The sequence below is a fragment of the Myxocyprinus asiaticus genome, chromosome 26 (genome assembly GCF_019703515.2).
Source record: "Myxocyprinus asiaticus isolate MX2 ecotype Aquarium Trade chromosome 26, UBuf_Myxa_2, whole genome shotgun sequence".
NCBI lineage: Eukaryota > Metazoa > Chordata > Actinopteri > Cypriniformes > Catostomidae > Myxocyprinus > Myxocyprinus asiaticus.
The window spans coordinates 15,037,265-15,056,338 of NC_059369.1; the positions used below are offsets into that span (position 1 = coordinate 15,037,265).

The window sequence follows — 19,074 nt, forward strand, 5'->3', positions numbered from 1 at the left end:
TTTCACAATGAAAATCACAATGATCAGTTTTTTGCAGATTTTTTTTGGTTCGTTTTCTTGGCACAAACATATTGACTGTGAATAATGTGAGGATTGTGATGATATTTACTAGTTAAGGCAGTTATTAGACATTTTTGCTATTTCAACCCCACATTCAACCCCAAAACCTTTTGAATGTAACAGGGTTGGCACAAAACAATTTTCAAAAAGAAATGTAATGGGTTATTAGTATTTTTTTAAATTATAATGTGTGATTTTTACAAAGCACATGATGCTATCAGAATTTATTCTTATCGATTAAAATTATAAGTGAACTGTGAGAATGTCAAGCTTACTGTTGAAATAATATGGCGCTTTAGGCTTAGTAACAATAATTAACTATTGGTACAATCTGTTAGGCTGTAATTGGCAAACGGTTTGGGGTTAGTAGTTAAAAAAAAAAAAAAATCGGCCATTGAAAACCCATATTGGTTAACCACTAATCTGAATATTGGTGGGGACACGGCCCACTATGATGTTCCACTGAAGTGTATGATGGTTACGGCCCTGGTACTGTACTTTGGGCCTAATGTGAGAAAATACGATTTCTCAAAGATTCTTGAATATTTAGCAGTAAACTTTTCAAATTAAATCGTAAAAATAATAATAAAAAATCCTGAAAGTTTCCTGAGAATGATGAAGCTCTGTAAGGTATAAAAATCAATACAGATGTTTTGGTTTGACCTGTTGGCGAGTAGGTCCACTCTCTCTCTGATCCGCTCTGAATAGATGTTGTTCTGGCTGATGAGGCTCTCTCCTGCCTCTATGACAGCTTTAATGCGGTGCAGGTTGAGTTCCATGGTGGTGGTAAAGTCCTTGTGTTTCTTAATAGCTGCCTCCACTGTCTCCACTGTGGTGGGGAGCTTCACATGGGCTAACGCTGACTCCTAAGGACAGGAGGGTAGGGAAGGACAGGGTGAAAAACAGAGAGTGCATCAAAAATTAGGCTTGTGGATCAGTTACACTACAAGCATATATCCATAATGACTACAAGCCATTGTTGGTACTGCAATAACAAACACTCTGAAAAAACACCAATGCTCCATATACTTCTGTGGTGACTCCACACAAAATGATCTAACACAAAGCTAATTGAATAGTCAATGTTTTTGCAAGTACAAACTGTACCTGTACCTTTAAATTCTGTTTTTGTTTTGTGCAAACATCCAGTAATCTAATCATTTGCCAGCTATAAAATGCTCTAACTAAACAATATTGTGGCAAATACATGTATGGTGTTAATTTGATATTTACAATGGTACTAAATGATTACCATCATAGGTATTTCACTGAATACCATGGTATTTCAATGGTAAAAGTCACAAACAAGATATTTCCATGGTACATGACCAAAATAGATACATGGAATTACCATGTTACATATCTATTACATAGAATTACAAAAAAACGTAAAAGTCCGGAAAAAAAAACATGATATTTCCTTGTTAGATGTCCAAAGGTATGGTATTACCATGATACATGGCCAAAATAAACATATAACTACCATGTTAAACCATGTACTGATTACATGAAACAACAATGGTAAAAGTAAAAAACAACAACAATATGATATTACCATTTCAGATTATCATGGTACATGTAAAAAAAACATGCCATTACCATGGTACATATTAAAACATAGTATTGCCACGGCACATGACCAAAACAACAACAACAAAGTTTTACCATGTTACATATACATTACATGGAACTATAATAATAAAAGTAAAAAAAAAAAAAAAGAAAAACCTGTTATATGTCTGTGGTATTATAATGTTCCCTATCTGTCACTCACTCGACGTTGTGTTGATGTAGTGACACTAGGGATCACACTTGGGAGCCCGAAACACCTCTGGTCTTTGATAAAAGGCAAATGAAAATTGGCGAGTGGTATTTGCATACCACTCCCTCGGACATACGGGTATAAAAGGAGCTGGCATGCAACCACTCATTCAGATTTTCTCTTCGGAGCCGAACGGTCGATGTTCACCTCTGCTGGATCTGACGCCGCATTTCAGCGGCTTCTCCCTCCTCTGCACTGGTGCACTGCAGAGAACGCCCCTGGGCGCTTCGGCAGAAATAAAAGAGTATATTTCTCTAAAAGAGCGGCACACACAGAATGCCTTTTTAAAGACACGTCTTTTAAAAATGCCTTTCCGTTTGTGTGTTATTCCTGGTTGTGGTCGTTATCTCTCGCCTTCTGATGGTCACGATCGCTGTCTTTTGTGTCTGGGCGCGACCCACGCGGAGACAGCATTCGTGGATGGATCATGTACTCATTGTGAGAACATTGCGGCGCCGCTCACAGCCACGCCCCGCCCCAGTTCCTTTCTTCCTGGAAGTGCATGTGGAGCTGACAAGGTCGTGGGAGTCACCTTTTACTGCCCGGTCCCGATCTTTAAGCTCCCCCACACTCGCTAACCTCGATGGTGGGGCGGCCAGGGGCTATTCGGCGATTCCCCCAGTGGATAAGGCGCTCGCGGTGCACCTATACCTGCAGAGCGCCGCCACCTGGTGTGGGCGCCCAAAGCTCCCATCCAAGGCCTGTAGGTTTACGTCGTCCCTGATGGCCAAAGCCTACAGTGCTGCTGGACAAGCCGCCTCCGCCCTGCACGCCATGGCTCTCCTGCAAGTCCAACAAGCCAAGGCGCTAAAGGAACTGCACGAGGGTAGTTCCGCCCCGGGATTGATGCAGGAGCTGCACTCGGAAACCGACCTCGCTCTCTGGGTGACGAAGGTCACGGTGCAGTCGGGCGGGCAATGTCCACCTTGGTGGTCCAGGAGCACCACCTTTGGCTCAACCTGGTTGTGATGGGAGAGGCCGAGAAGGCACGGTTCCTTGCTGCCCCCTTTTCCCAGGTTGGCCTATTCGGCGACGCCGTCGAGGACTTTGCCCAGCAGTTCTCGGCAGTGAAGCAGCAGACGGAGGCCATCCGGCACATGCTGCCCCGGTGCGGCTCAAGATCCCGCACCCCGCCTGCTCGTCTCCAAGGGTGTCCCCCTGCGGTGACTGGAGGCCCCGGCGTGGAGCCCACTGCAGGAAGCTGACCCGCCAAGAACCCGCGAAAGGCTTCGAAGCGCCCCTGAGATGGGCGATCCAGGGACGACGAAACCCACTGCTTTGGAGCTGGTAAGCAGACCATTCCATCCCCCGGTGGAGGGCCGGGAGGAGAATCTTTTGTTGCCTTTTCATTTAATTTCGCCGCATGCCCAAGTGGCTGCAGTACCCAAGAGTTCATCAAAAGAGCGGTTTCCTTGTTCCCTGGGTCACATACCAGGTGTGCATGGCCGTCATCACGACCACGTCCACCATTCCATTTTGGCAGGTTTGACGCTCCAGTGGCGGTCTCCCCGCCTCTGCGCACCCAGCTGTGGCACAAATCCGCCCCCGATGTGACAGTCTCCACAGGTCACGAGGACAAGCCTCTTCCTCCCCCATCCCAGGCTGTTCCGGGGGTGGTCACAAGGAGCCAGGTAAGTGCTTCGATGTCCCTGAACTCAGCACGGCCACAACACAGCTTGGACACGTGGCTTGCGCTTTCCAAACCGTCGCGATGGCTGATCCGGACTGTCCGACTCAGCTACGCGATTCAGTTTGCCAAGCGTCCGCCCAGGTTCAGCGGCATCCACTTCACCTCAGTGAAGGGTGAGAACGCTGCTATCTTGCGCGTGGAGATCGCTACCCTCCTACGGAAGGATGCGATAGAGTCAGTCCCTCTAGCAGAGATGAAGAAGGGGTTTTACAACCCCTACTTCATTGTACCGAAAAAAGGCGGTGGGTTGCAGCCAATCTTGGACCTGCGAGTACTGAACCGGGCTTTACGCAGACTCCCGTTCAAGATGCTGGTGCAAAAATGCATTCTAGCGAGCATCCGGCATCAAGATTAGTTCACGGCAGTAGACCTGAAGGACGCGTACTTCCACGTCTTGATTCTACCTCGACACAGACCCTTCCTGCGGTTTGCATTCGAGGGTCGGACGTATCAGTACAAGGTCCTCCCTTTCGGCCTGTCCTTGTCCCCTCGCATCTTCACGAAGGTCGCAGAGGCAGCCCTTGCCCCGCTAAGGGAAGGGGCCATTCGCATCCTCAACTATCTTGATGATTGGCTAATCCTAGCTCACTCTCGGGATGTGTTGTGTGAACACAGGGACCTGGTACTCTTGCACCTCAGCCGACTAGGGCTTCGGGTCAACTGGGAAAAGAGCAAGCTCCTCCCGGTTCAGAGCATCTCTTTTCTCGGCTTGGAGTTGGACTCAGTCTCGTTGACGGCACACCTCACGAACGAGTGTGCACAGTCGGTGCTGACCTGTTTGAAGGCATTCAGACAGAAGACAGTGGTTCCACTGAAACTGTTTCAGAGGCTCCTGGGGCATATGGCATCCTCAGCGGTGGCCACTCCGCTCAGGTTGATGCATATGAGACCGCTTCAGCACTGGCTTCAGAATCGAGTCCTGAGATGAGCATGGCGCCACGGGACACATCGCGTGGCCATCACGCCGATCTGTCACCACCTCTTCAGCCCTTGGACGGACCTCACGTTTCTACGGGCAGGCGTTCCCCTAGAGCAGGTCTCCAGGCAGGTCTCCAGGCACGCCGTTGTTACAACAGACGCCTCCAAAACGGGCTGGGGCACTGTATGCAACGGGCACGCAGCCGCTGGCTCATGGACGGGCCCGCGGCTACGTTGGCACATCAACTGCCTCGAGTCGCTGGCAATTCTGCTCGCCCTGCGGAGGTTTCGGCCGTTGATCCAGGGCAAGCATGTGTTAGTTCGGACAGACAACACGGCAACGGTAGCATATGTCAACCATCAAGGCGGTCTGCGCTTCCATTGTTTGTCACAACTTGCCCGCCGTCTCCTCCTCTGGAGTCAGCAGCACCTCAAGCTGCTGCGAGCCACTCACATCCCGGGCGACCTCAACACTGCAGCAGACACGCTGTCACGGCAGGTTACCCTCAGGGGAGAGTGGAGACTCCACCCTCAGGTGGTCCAGCTGATTTGGAGTCGATTTGGGAAGGCACAGGTAGACCTGTTCGCCTCCCAAGAATCCTCCCACTGCCTGCTCTGGTACGCCCTGACCGAGGCACCTCTTGTTATAGGCACACAGCTGGCCCCCTGGACTTTGCAAATATGCGTTTCCCCAGTGAGCCTACTTACACAAACCCTGTGCAAGGTCAGGGAGGACAAGGAGCAGGTCATCCTGGTAGCACCCTACTGGCCCACCCAGACATGGTTCTCAGACCTCACGCTCCTCGCGACAGCCCCCCCTGGCGAATTTCCCTGAGGAAGGACCTTTTTTCTCAGGGACGGGGCACCATCTGGCACCCACGACCAGACCTCTGGAATCTCCATGTCTGGCCCCGGGACGTGGAAGACTTAAGCGGCCTACCACCCGCGGTGGTAGACATGATCACTCAGGCTAGGGCCCCCTCTATGAGTATGCCTTTAAGTGCCGTTCCCTAAGTGGTGTTCTTCCCGACGCGAAGACCCCCAGAGATGCACAGTCAGATCGGTGCTTTCCTTCCTGCAGGAGAGGTTGGAAGGGCGGCTGTCCCCCTCCACCTTGAAGGTGTATGTTGCCGCTATAGCGGCACACCACGACACAGTGGAAGGTAAGTCTTTAGGGAAGCACGACCTGATCATCAGGTTCCTGAGAGGCGCCAGGAGGTTGAATCCCTTCAGACCATGCCTCATTCCCTCATGCGACCTCTCTGTAGTTCTTCAGGGTCTACAGAGAGCCCTATTTGTGCCCTTGCAGTCAGCTGAGCTTAAGGCACTCTCTTTGAAGACTGCCCTCCTGACTGCGCTCACTTCCATCCAGAGGGTAGGAGACCTGAAAGCATTCTCTGTCAGCGAAACGTGCCTGGAGTGCAGTCCAGGCTACTCTCACGTGATCCTGAGACCCCAACCGGGCTATGTGCCCAAGGTTCCCACGACCCCTTTTAGGGACCAGGTGGTGAACCTGCAAGCGCTGCCCCAGGAGGAGGCAGACACAGCCCTGACGTATCTGTGTCCAGTGCGCGCTTTACGCATCTATTTGGATCGCACGCAGAGCTTTAGAGTCTCTGAGCAGCTCTTTGTCTGCTTTGGTGGACAGCGGAAAGGAAGCACTGTCTCCAAGCAGAGGATCGCCCACTGGCTCATTGACGCCATAACAATGGCATATCACGCCCAGGACAAGCCACCCCCGGCAGAGCTACGAGCCCATTCTACCAGGGGTGTAGCGGCCTCCTGGGCATTGACCAGTGGCACCTCTCTAACAGACATTTGCAGAGCAGCGGGCTGGGCACCACCCAACACCTTTGCGAGGTTCTACAATCTCCGGGTGGAACCGATTTCATCCCGTGTAGTGGCAGGCACAAGCAAGTAAGTCCGGGACAGCTGGCCGGATGTATCGCTTGCACATAGCGCCTTTCACCTCCCCTGAGCTGAAGATGTGCGCTGTTGACTCCCAGTAGTGTTCACAAACTGTGTTCCCTGGATGATTTCTTCCGAGCCCTGTGGCAGACGAGTTTGCGGAGAAACTCGCTGCCGGCTCAGTACATGTGCTAACTAAGCCCTGTACTGGAATAGGTTCTCCGCATGTGGTGTTTCCCCATAAGTAACCCCATGCGACGTATATCTTCCACTAATTTGTTTCCCTGTTGGTAAACTGTGTCTTCCTTGCCCCAGTCACCATGTTTGTAGAAACTCCTCCCCTGTAGGGTAGGACCTACCATGGGACTTCTCCACATGACATACTTCCGACAAAGTTCGGCAAGACCATGTGACGTATTTCCACTTTCTGGGCGGGGTGTTGTCTCTGCTGTGTCTCCCCCTTGGGAGGGACACCCCCCCGACGTAGACCTGGTGGCCCCAGTCGGTTAATTCCTTTTTTTGGGGGGAGAGGAAAAAAAAAGAAGATAAGAGGCCACGACTGGGCTAGCCTGTCTGAGTGGTTGCATACCAGCTCCTTTTATACCCGTATGTCCGGGGGAGTGGTATGCAAATACCACTCGCCAATTTTCATTGGCCTTTTATCAAAGACCAGAGGTGTTTCGGGCTCCCAAGAGTGACCCCTAGTGTCACTACATCGACACAACGTCTCGTTCCCTCCATCAGGGAACGGAGGTTACGCAAGTAGCCAGGACGGTACATGTCCAAAAACTAGATTTTCAGGATACATGTACAAAATCCAAAACTTTACCAAGATACCATATCCAAAATCATGTTAATACCATGGTACTTGTTACTTTTTGGTAGTGTGATGGAAGCAAAATAAACTTTGGTAATGATACTGTCCTTGAAACCCTAATCTTCAATTGTTCAGTTCTCCTGACAATGTTCCCATGCAGAAGTGCTTAGTGCAAACCAGCTCACACTCAGTGGCATGTATTAAGTGAGGATACAGAGGGTTCTTATTCTGTGCCTGCAGGCATCAGTTAGAAGCCACTCCGGCTTTAAGCAAACCAGAACAGACACAGCTTATAACATACACTCAGACAGGGCTTATGAAATGCATGTCCTCTGACATTTAAACAGCATTTAATATATTTTTACAAAGCGATGCCCCAACATAAAAGCAGCAAATGTCTCAGAATAAAAACTGAGCAATGACTTATATCTGCCCTGATGCCCATGACATTAATAGATGTGACCCCAAAAAACTTCACTCAGATGCACTCGTCTGCTAATTCCTTTCTAAATCTGAACCCATAGGAAAGAAATATAACAAATAAGATGTCTTTAGATTTTTATCCTGAGAAAAAGACTGCAGTAATGTCATATGTTTTGTCTAGTGTTTCAAAAGAGATCTAAACAATGTCTCAAACTGTGATGCTTAAGGCGCAGAAATTACACTTTAACATTCTTCAAAATAAAAATAAAAAACATTTTACCATTTTGTATAATCCAGTACCATAAAATATCTTTAAAAATGTATGCATCAGTTGTGCAATTGGCATCAGTGTGATGATGGGCTTCACCTGGTTATTGAGGAAGGCCTCGGCCTGCTTGACATCCCTCAGGAAGAGATGAAAGATATGAGCTTGCACCAGCACCTCTCTTCTGCTCTCCCACATCTCCAGCAGCTTGTTCCAGCCCACGTCCAGTTTGTGCAGCCACTGCTGCAGGGCTCCATGAGGTAATGGGGCTTCCTCGGACTCCAAGAACTCGTTCACAGCCTGAAGGCGCTCGTAGTCCTCTTCATATCTTCCTATCTCCTCTTTGAGCGTGGCGTGTTGGTTTATTAGCCGCTCTGCATCCTCTAACGCATTGGGAAGCTCATCTGAGGCAGCAGCAGTTTGGGTTTGCACCAGCCAGGTGAGGAACGAGTCCAAGTCTTGAATGAACTGTTGCAAGCGACCAGCGACGGTTAAGGAGTCCTCACAACCTTGCAATGTCCGTTTCAGTTCCTCCCACTCCACGCTGATGCCCTCGAAGGGAACAAGGATGTCCACTGTCTTGTCTGGATGTGATGTTGCGAGTTCCTCTGCCTCCTCCTGGAGGTGAATGAGTTTGGGCTCGAGAACCGCAAGAGCACCCTCCATGGTGGAGAGCCGGCGCTGCAGGGCCAGCACACTGCCCAGGTCACTGCCCACATACTGTGTGGCATCTATGGCTTTCCGCTTTTCCTGAATCTGGGATTTAATCTCTGTGCATTCCAATAAATAGTTCTGAATTCGTAGGATCGAGTCCATGTGATCTTTCTTCTGCTCAACCAGCTCGACGATGCGGTTCCACCTGTGATATGCACAAAGAAATCATTTTAGCCATTTTTTAAATTGTCTGTATTTCATTTGTCATTGTCTGTAGTGATCGAAATGAAATCAAAATTGGAGTTTTGTCTTTTAGTCCATGTCTGTTTGAGATTGTCTTTATGCTAGTGTACTCCTAAAAGTTGATGTACTTTTAGCAAATAAACACATTTTCAGTGGACTTAACAGGAAGAGTTCACCCCAAAATTATGTTATTGACTTGACACCATATTGAATTTTTGTACTGTTTACATTAGTTTATCATTGATTTATTTCTACTTGAGTGAATTACCACTTAAATTTCAGTCGCTTCATCATACAAAGTTATCGCATGCCTTTAGAAGACTTGGGATATGATGCACAAGTCACATGGATTATTTTTTCAAATTTTGGGTGCTTTTTTAAAGGTGCACTCAGTAACTTTTTGTTCATGTCATCTTGGACTTACAGTGACACCTAGTGGTGTGAATGCAGCATCATTCAAAATCAACAGTTTTCATTTACAGATGCCATTGTAGAAATTCACTATTCACAGTCAGCCATGAATAATTTAATACACGAGTGAAAGTGTCCAATAGCGAGATTAAGCGAGTAGTATTCAGCTGGTCATGTGATTCTAAAATGGCAGCCCCCATGAATAGACCCTCTCCATGTAGAATAAAACAGCTTTTATAAGGTTACTGATATGACTAGAGTCCTCATCTCATGTGAGTGGTGATGATTTTATGCATATGTTTCAAAATCGCAATTCATTTCTTTCGGAGTAAAACTTTTTTAATGAGGAAAAAATTACTGAGTGCACCTTTAAGCTTAACAAAAAAAGTTTTTGGTGATTCACATTCATCATGCATACACCCCCTACTGGGCAAGGACAAGAATTTCTAGCATAAAAGGATTTAAATATTGATCAGTTTCTCACCCACACTTAACACATCACTTCTGAAAATATGGATTAAGACACTGGAGTCATATGGATAACTTTTATGCTGCCTTTATGTGCTTTTGGAGAGTAACATTTTTGGCACCCATTCATTTGTATTGTATTGACCTACAGAGCTGAAATATTCTGCTAAAAATCTCCATTTGTGTTCTGCAGATTGAAAGAAAGAAAGTCATACACATCTGGGATGGCATGAAGGTGAGTAAAAAATGAGAGAATTTTCATTTTTGGGTGAACTATCTCTTTAAGGGCTCTATTTTTATGGCTGTGCTAGGTGCAGCGCTAAAGGCAAAGACTGTACGCTATGTCTTATCTATTATCTATTCTATATCTTATCTATTGTTGTGAGACCGCTAATTATAAGTGCAGATTTCGTGCCAGTGCAAAGCGAAAGTGGTTGTGGGTGGGAGCTTTCGCTATATGTGGGTGCATGCACGCAAACTGTGGGTGTATTGTATGTGAATGAAGTGGCGCAAAGCGCAATTTGCTATTTTTCTGAGAACCACTTCTAATCTTGGCACAAAGTCTATACTCAGTTCCTGCTTTTGCAGTTTGGAGATTCCACCAGCATATGATATCAAAGAGCTATCGATCACTTTTATTACTAGCCATGATTTGTGTGAAAGTAGATCAGTATGATTATTAATAGTAATACATTTATTTTGCAAAGCACATTTCCAAAGCTCAAGGACGCTGTACAGAAATTAAACATAAAACATTAAGAAGAGAAACATTTAACAAATATTTAATACAAAACAATGAACAATGAGAAAGAAGCGAGCTGGATGAGACCCAACAGTCCCAGAGAGGCTGACAGAGAAAATACAACACATACAGTTGTGCTCAAAAGTTTGCATACCCTTGAAGAATTGGTAATATATGTACCATTTTTAAAGAAAATATGAGTGAGCAGGCAAAACACATTTATTTTATTTCTTATGGGATTCATATTCAACTGTAGGTTATAACAGAATTACACAATCATAAAACAAAACATGGCACCAAAGAAAAAATGAAATGACCTCTGTTCAAAAGTCTGCATACCCTTAGTCCTTAATACTGTGTATTGCCCCCTTTAGCCTCAATGACAGCGTGCAGTCTTTTGTAATACTTGTCTATTTAGTTGTCTATAATAGTTGTCTAGGCCCCAAATTCTTGCAGGTGGTATAGCTGCCCATTCGTCTTGACAAATGCCTCCAAGTCATGCAAAGTCTTTGGTCGTCTTGCATGAACCGCACATTTGAGATCTCCCCAGAGTGGCTCGATGATATTAAGGTCAGGAGACTGTGATGGCCACTCCAGAACCTTCACCTTTTTCTGCTGTAACCACTGGAGGGTCAACTTGGCCTTGTGCTTAGGATCATTGTCGTGCTGGAAAGTCCAAGAGCGTCCCATGCGCAGCTTTCGTGCAGAAGAATGCAAATTGTCTGCCAGTATATTCTGATAACATGCTGCATTCATCTTGCCATCCATTTTCACAAGATTCCCCATGCGTTTAGAGCTCACACACCCCCAAAACATCAGTGAGCCACCACCATGCTTCACAGTGGGGATGGTATTCTTTTCACTATAGGCCTTGTTGACCCCTCTCCAAACATAGCGCTTATGGTTGTGGCCATAAAGCTCAATTTTGGTCTCGACACTCCAAATTACAGTGTGACAGAAGCTATGAGGCGTGTCAAGGTGTTGTCAGGCATATTGTAACCAGGCTTTTTTGTGGCAACTCGACCATGCAGCTCATTTTTGTTCATGTATCGTCGTATTGTGCTCCTTGAAACAACCACACAGTCTTTTTCCAGAGCAGCCTGTATTTCTCCCGAGGTTACCTGTGGGGTTTTTTTTGTATCCCGAACAATTCTTCTGGCAGTTGTGGCTGAAATCTTTCTTGGTCTACCTGACCTTGGCTTGGTATCAAGAGATCCAGGGCAAGCACATATTAGTTCGGACAGACAACACGGCAATGGTAGCATATGTCAACCGACAAGGTGGTCTGCACTCTCGTTGTATGTCACAACTCGCCCGCCGTCTCCTCCTCTGGAGTCAGCAGCACTTTAAGTCGCTGCGAGCCACTCACATCCCGGGCAGTCGATTCGGACGGGCACAGGTGGACGAGACGTGGAAGTACGCATCCTTCAGGTCTACCGCTGCGAACCAATCTTGATGCCGGACGCTCGCCAGAATGCGTTTTTGCGTCAGCATCTTGAACGGGAGTCTGTGTAAGGCCCAGTTCAGTACTCGCAGGTCCAAGATTGGCCGCAACCCACCGCCTTTTGTTCGGTACGAAGTAGGGGCTATAAAACCCCTTCTTCATCTCGGCTGGAGGGACAGGTTCTATTGCGCCCTTCCGTAGGAGGGTAGCGATCTCTGCGTGCAAGGTAGCAGCGTTTTCACTCGACCAAGATGAAGTGAATACCGCTGAACCTGGGCGGGCGCCTGGCGAACTGAATCGCGTAGCTGAGTCAGACGGTCCGGATCAGCCATCGCGACGGACTGAAAAGCACAAGACATGCGTCCAAGTTCCGCGCAAGGGGGACCAAGGGGACAACGTCGTCGGACGTACCGGCAGGTGGGGCCTCGTGGCGGTGTGGAGCTCGAGGTGCCACACCATGTCGTGGTCGCGCTGAGTCTAGGGACATCGAAGCACTTACATGGCTCCTTGTGACCACCCCCAGAACAGCCTGGGACGGGGGAGGAAGAGGCCTGTCCTCGTAACCCGTGGAGACTGCCACATCGGGGGCGGCTGTGTGCCACAGCTGGGCGCTCAGGGGCGGAAAGACCACCGCTGGAGCGCCAATCCTGCAAGAAAAAACCCGTGGGCGGTAGTTGTGATGATGACCATGCACACCGGGTATGTGACCCAGGGAGGAAGGAAGCCGCTCTTTTGTTGAACTGTTGGGTACCGCAGCCACTTGGGCATGAGGCGAAATCAAACAAAAGGCAACAAAAGATTTTCCGCCTGGCCCTCCACCGGGGGATGGAGTGGTCTTCTTACCAGCTCCAGGTAAGTGGGTTCCCTCGTCCCTGGGTCGCCCGTCTCAGCGGTACTTTGACGACCTTCGTGGGTTCTTAGGCGGTGACTGTGAGATGGGTGGCGTCTGCTTCCTGCGGTGGGCTCCACGCCGGGGCCGGGCTGAAGGGGCGAGCTGTGGCGGAGCCGGTGCAGTCACTGCAGGGGGACGTCCTTGGCGACGAGCAGACGAGGTGCGGGATCTTGAGCCGTGCCGGGGCAGGATGTGCCGGATTGCCTCCGTCTGCTGCTTCACCGCCGAGAACTGCTGGGCAAAGTCCTCGACAGTGTCGCCGAATAGGCCAGCCTGGGAAAAGGGGGCAGCAAGAAACCGTGTCTTGTTGGCCTCACCCATCTCGACCAGGTTGAGCCAAAGATGGCGCTCCTGGACCACTAGCGTGGCCATCGTCCGCCCGAGAGACCGCGCCGTGACCTTCGTCGCTTGGAGAGCGAGGTCGGTCGCGGAGCGCAGCTCCTGTATCAAATCTGGTGCGGAACTACCCTCGTGCAGTTCTTTCAACACCTTGGCTTGGTGGACCTGCAGAAGAGCCATGGCGTGCAGGGCAGAGGCGGCTTGTCCAACAGCGCTGTAGGCTTTAGCCTTCAGGGACGACGTGAGCCTACAGGGCTTGGACGGGATCTTAGGGCATCCGCGCCGGGTGGCGGCGCTCTGCGGGCATAGGTGCACCGCGAGCACCTTATCCACTGGGGGAATTGCCGTATAGCCCCTGGCTATATATAAATAATACTACAGCTTGAATACTACAGAGTGCATGTGTTCGGGTACGGCCCATAATATGCTCTTTTGAGCTGGGCCAGGAGTGCACTGTATGTGGCAGCCACAGCAGATGGCAGCACACTGTTAGAGGCTATTTATGCCAGGATCAGCCTAAAACAGATCACTGGAGTTTTCACACATCCATCAAAGCTTGCTAGTTTCAGTGAAAGCATGTGAAACCAGCAGCCCATTTTCTATAGATGCCAATGTAGAGCCATGTATTACGTGATAAACAAAAGCAGTATCAGAAATGTGCAGGGTTTTCTGGATGAAACAATTTCAAAATTATAAAAAAATGTAATCAAATTGAAAACAAATACATATCAGGGTAAGGAAAGTCAACTTAGTAACACATACCAGGGTAAGAAACAAATAAAAAACAGAAAAACTGGCCAGAGATATTTGAATAGAGATATGTAAAAATTTTAATAATTAATTGTCATTTTTTGTTTTAAACTAACTATATTGTTAAATAGGTTGCTTGATGTGGTTGGTGTTACCTGCTGTTCAGGTGGTCTTGACATCCCCTGACTTCAGTGGAACTGGGGTGGCCGCTGTCTAAAAGCTGCTGGACGATCTGATTGACATCCAGTATTCTGCCCATCAGGCTGTTCATCTCCTGGTCCAAGCTCTCAAACCTAACATACAGAGAGATGTGCGAGTTACTTCCCACTATATACTATATTATAATAGTAAATCACTGTAAACAGTCCAATTTAACACTACGTTATGTTTTTTTTTTCCTCCAGGAATTTAGCTCTTCCTCAGAGGATTTTAGTGTTGCCAAGACATTATGTAACCTGCAAAAATCATGTTTCTTTTACTTAAAATTTTTCTCTTGTCTTCCAGTAAAAAAACAAAACAAAAAAAATTATATATATATATATATATATATATATATATTTGTTTTCAGAGAAATCTAGCAAAATTTAAAAAGGTTTTTGCATGCAACAAGAAAAACAATATGCCAATGGAGTAAGAAAAATCAACTTGTTTTCCCTTTGAATTATGTTATTTTTTTCATATCCTATTAGCAAATAGTTTTTCTTGTTTTAAGCATAAACCCCACTAAATTTAGTAAAATTTCTATGAAGATATGACATAATATCTTATAATTTTACTTGTCAAGTCTTGACATTTTCAAATAACGTCTTAGGACTCATTGGCCTTTGAGTCTGGCCATTGAGTAAAAGTAAATAGTATGTTGCTTTTTTTCTCTGTTTGGCTATTCATTTTTTTCTGCATTTTATTGTTTTATTTTTATTATTATTATTATTATTGCCTACACAAAAAAATATTTTAGCCTATTTTTAAGATTTATGCATTTCAAATTTATAACAAAATTCCATCAAATTTAATTGTGTACTGTTTAACAAAATTAATGACTAAAACTTTAATAATTAATAAAAAATATTTAGTTTTTTAATTTATTTTATTAAAGATTACTCAATTCAATTAGATGGAATTTTGTTCTGAAATTGATGCGTAAATCTTTAAAAAAAAAAAATTTTGTGTATGTACAGCACTTTTTTTTATATACTTGTGCACTAGAAATAAATTGACCTTAACCTTTACCTTGTCAAGTACATGTATATTGTTTTAAAGATGTTTAGATAATTTTACTGGAAAACATGACAAAAGTACGGAGTAGAAAGCAACTATTTTGCAGTGCAGTGTCACTCCCGTAGGTCGCTAAGCGAACCGAAATATACTTTGGACATTTGATGCAAATGATTCATCACAGTGAAAAGGGTCCATTATATGGCAAAAAGCTGTGTGAAGATTCTTCAAATTTCTTCAAAAGCATATAGGTTTGGAGCAATATTAAGGTGAGCAAGTAAAGACAGAATTTTCTGGGTGAACCATCCTGTTAAGATTCCAAATAGTTTTTTGGGGCCACTGAAGTCAAGAAACCAATGATCTCCTACCTGTGTGCCACCACCTCCACATCTTCTAGTCTCTCTGGAACATCCATTTTATTCAGCCACTGCTCCTTCTCATCGATCCACACCTCACAGGCATTCACCTCGCTAAACATGCGATACACAGCCAGCGCGTCATGCAACCACTGCTGCCGCAACACGGCGACTTCAGCCACCTCTGTGTAGAGCTGCTCTGTTTCGGCCATTCGTGCTCGCACCTCATCCAGCTCCCGATAATGCAATGGCAGACCAACCATGTGTTTTCGAAGGCCCACTACTTGCACGCGGTGTTTGTCAATACTGTCTCGCACACCTCTGTGCTTTTTAAGGAGCGACTGCGTAGAGTACTCATCGTGTCCAAAGTCCTCGCTGGAAACAAGCCGGTAGGCATCTTGAAGCCAAGCTAGCAGATCGTCCGTCTCTGTGCTGAATTGAAAAAAATCTAGCGCCTCTTGTAGGTTACACAGCCTCTGTGCAGCCTGGTCTTCCAGTCTCTTCCACTCCGCCTTGGCCTCCATCAGTCGCTCTTGTATTCCTGCTGTACCGAAGCTCTTCTGGGTGAGGATCTGCTTGCCATTCTTCATGGTCTGCTGAAGCAGGGCTCGGCGGGCCAGCAGTTCTCCAGCCAAAGTTTTGTGCTTGTGCAGCAGTCGCAGAACACTGCTCAGGTCTTTTCCACAGCTCTGGTTGGCCAAAATAGAGGTCTTTTCCCGGATCCAGGCCTCTGATTCCTCCACCTCTTGGAAAAAGGCCCATAATTCGCATGAATCTTCCAGCTCTGAGCGTCGCTTTGCAGCCAGTTGCTTTAACTCTTCCAGGCAGGTGTTCACATGGCTGACCCGGTTACAAATGACCTGAGGGTCACACGGCTGGTAACCTGAGCAAGACAAAGAGGAAAGATAAAATTGGTAAAGATCAACATCACAAAGTATTCAAAATTGTTATCTGTAGTATATTTCTGTAAATGGCTAAGAATACGAGCAAAGGATTTGATGAATAGTGATTCTGCCATGGGCCAAAGTGCACTCGCATGGTGCGAAATAACAAAATTGTGCATTACTGACACCTCTGAAATGATAGTTTACACCTTGTGTTTTTACAGAAGAGTGTCTGGAATTATCCGCAAGTGAACATAGTCTTGTTTGAAACACATTATATTCTATGCAGGGTGCAAATACTGTACAAACAGTTCAGCATTTGTTTAGTAACAATTTTATGTAGGCAGATGCTATTTGCACCCTGGTGCAAATAATGGTATATGTTATTTACACCCCAGTGCAAATAGTGGCAGATATTACTTGCACACCAACCCTGGCGCAAATAATAGTAGATACTATTTGCACCCATATTTAAATACTAACATACAGTATGGGCATCACTACAGTGTGTTTATTGTGTTTATTTAGAGTCCCATGGACACACTACATGAACCTCTACCCCTAAACCCCTTAGTTTGTCTTATATTTCTGTGGTTCCACCTGACTATTGGGGTGCAAATAGCTGCACTGTGTGGCAGATGCTATTTACACCGGGGTGCAAATAGACACTCCGTTTTATGTATCATCAAGCCATACAGTATTTTCATGTACCAAAATCAATACACTGCACTTAAAGCTCACAACACAATCCACTAATACACACAGGGCATATGAGTTCTGTTTTTTTCAAATGAAGTTTTTAGATTAATGCACAAATAAATGTCGGACTGTTTGTAATTTGCATGTATTTCAGGCTCTGGCTCAGTAAATCTCACACTAGTTTTTGCCATTGGCTGACTGGTAATGGTAATGTAATCAAAAATGTAAACATGTAATCCATAAAAAGTAAGAGTACTCTGACTACACATATTTCAAAATGTTATATAATCTTATTACAAGTACTTGATTTTCCTAATCTGATTTCACAATCCAGATTATGTGTTATCCGCTCCTACCCCAAACTGCAAATACAATATATATATTTTTTATAAATTATACATACAGTATATGTCACTCATTCCAAACCCATAAAACTTCCATTAAACAAAAGGATATGTTTAGCAGAATTTTCATGCTGCTCTTTTCCATATAATAAAAGCGTACAGTGATCAGAGGCAGGATAAAAACGCACCATTAAACAACCAGAAATGTCATCCATACATCTTGTTTGGTGTAATCCAAATGATACGATAGCTTCATGTGTGGAAAAGACTGTTGAAAAGAAGTGGTTATTCACTGAAAGTCTTGCCCGTTCTCAAATCTCATTCGCACTTGTGCTTATTCAAACTTGGTCATTGCAATTAGCTACGAGACTTGCAAAAATGTTGATGTTTAGCACCATTGGAATCTGTTTCCTCACACAAAACTACCATATTGCTTCAGAAGTCTTGAAATACAGCACAAGAGTTGTACGGACTACTTGTATTGTAATTTAATAGTGCTTTTTTTTTTCCATTTTGGAGCTTAACAGCCCCAGTCAGTGGATGCTTTCATTGCATGGAAATGAGCAGCATGAACATTTAGCTCTTCCTTTTGCACATTTTCCTTTTGTGTTTCGCAGAAGAAAGTCATACAGGTTTGAAGTGACATAAGGGTGAGTACATGAGAATTTCCATTTTTAGGTGAACTATTCCATTTAACCAAGTGTACACTCAAAAGAGCGCAAATCTATTCTGGCCCTATTGTGGCACATTTTGAAAGTTCCAATTATTTTACACACTCTACCCTGCAGAGGTCTCCGGACATCTCATTGGAAGAAACACACCCAGTAATGTCCATAATCTGTCATCATGTCTTGACCCCAGACAGTGTCCCTCATCTTACCTTCAATTGTGGTAAATTTGAGAGCTGCAGTGTTGAGCGTTTGAACTCTATCAGCCTGTATTGTGATGTCCGCCTCCTGTAAACTTTGTTTCTGGAGCATGTCCTCCACCTCAAGAAGGTGTTTACCATAGTCCTTAGAGAGAAGCTTAACCTGGAGTGAGAATATGGCACTTTGGTCAAGAGAGGCTCTTCGTTTGATCTAGTCTTCTTGATATTGAACGCACAAAAAATGAATGCTATAAAGAAAAGGCTATTGTTAATATCTAAAATATCTTATGTCATTTTGCTTCCCTAGTAAATGTTTCTTGTTTTTTTTTTTTAAATGATTAGATATTTTAACTGGTAAACAAGACAAAATACTAAGTAAGAACATGAATTTTTGAAGTGCACTGTATGTTTCTGTGTATATGTGCAATGATAACAAAGCATATTGAGATCATAAACCACTAAAAACCAGCCAGCCGACCTGCATTTCCTCCATCCAATCGATCATGTAGACCATCTCTTGGAAGGTCTTCTGTAGGGCCAGGTTCTTCTCCAGACGGGCTTTGCGTCCCACCACCAGCTCCTTCAGAAGACTCCACTGGCCGAGGATGTTTTCTTTGCGTGCTGAGATACGACGGATGTCATAGTAGCCCTCAGACTCCATCTCACAAGCCAGCTCCACCACCACAGTGATGCGCTCCTCATACGACAAGATGTCTGCTTCAATCGCCTCATGTTTCTTCATGGCAGCTTCTACCGCTGGCAGGTCATAGCCGAAGTTATCCTGAGAAAAAGCACAGGTTTGAAGTACTTGAAACGATACAAATCAAACTAAACAACTGAAAGTATGAGTTGTATTGAGGAA

The 19,074-nt window shown here is 45.6% G+C and overlaps 1 protein-coding gene across 1 annotated transcript in view; it reads right to left on the reverse strand.

Moving 5' to 3' along the window:
* LOC127417226 (spectrin beta chain, non-erythrocytic 4-like) overlaps positions 1-19,074 on the reverse strand; it is a 140,678-nt gene that overhangs the window by 77,737 nt on the left and 43,867 nt on the right. The window contains exons 12-17 of the mRNA XM_051657081.1: positions 18,691-18,993; positions 18,225-18,375; positions 15,430-16,300; positions 14,002-14,139; positions 8,006-8,762; positions 724-926 (exon numbers count right to left, since the gene is read on the reverse strand). Coding sequence (XP_051513041.1) covers positions 724-926; positions 8,006-8,762; positions 14,002-14,139; positions 15,430-16,300; positions 18,225-18,375; positions 18,691-18,993 — 2,423 coding nt within the window. The remainder of the gene's footprint in view (positions 1-723; positions 927-8,005; positions 8,763-14,001; positions 14,140-15,429; positions 16,301-18,224; positions 18,376-18,690; positions 18,994-19,074) is intronic.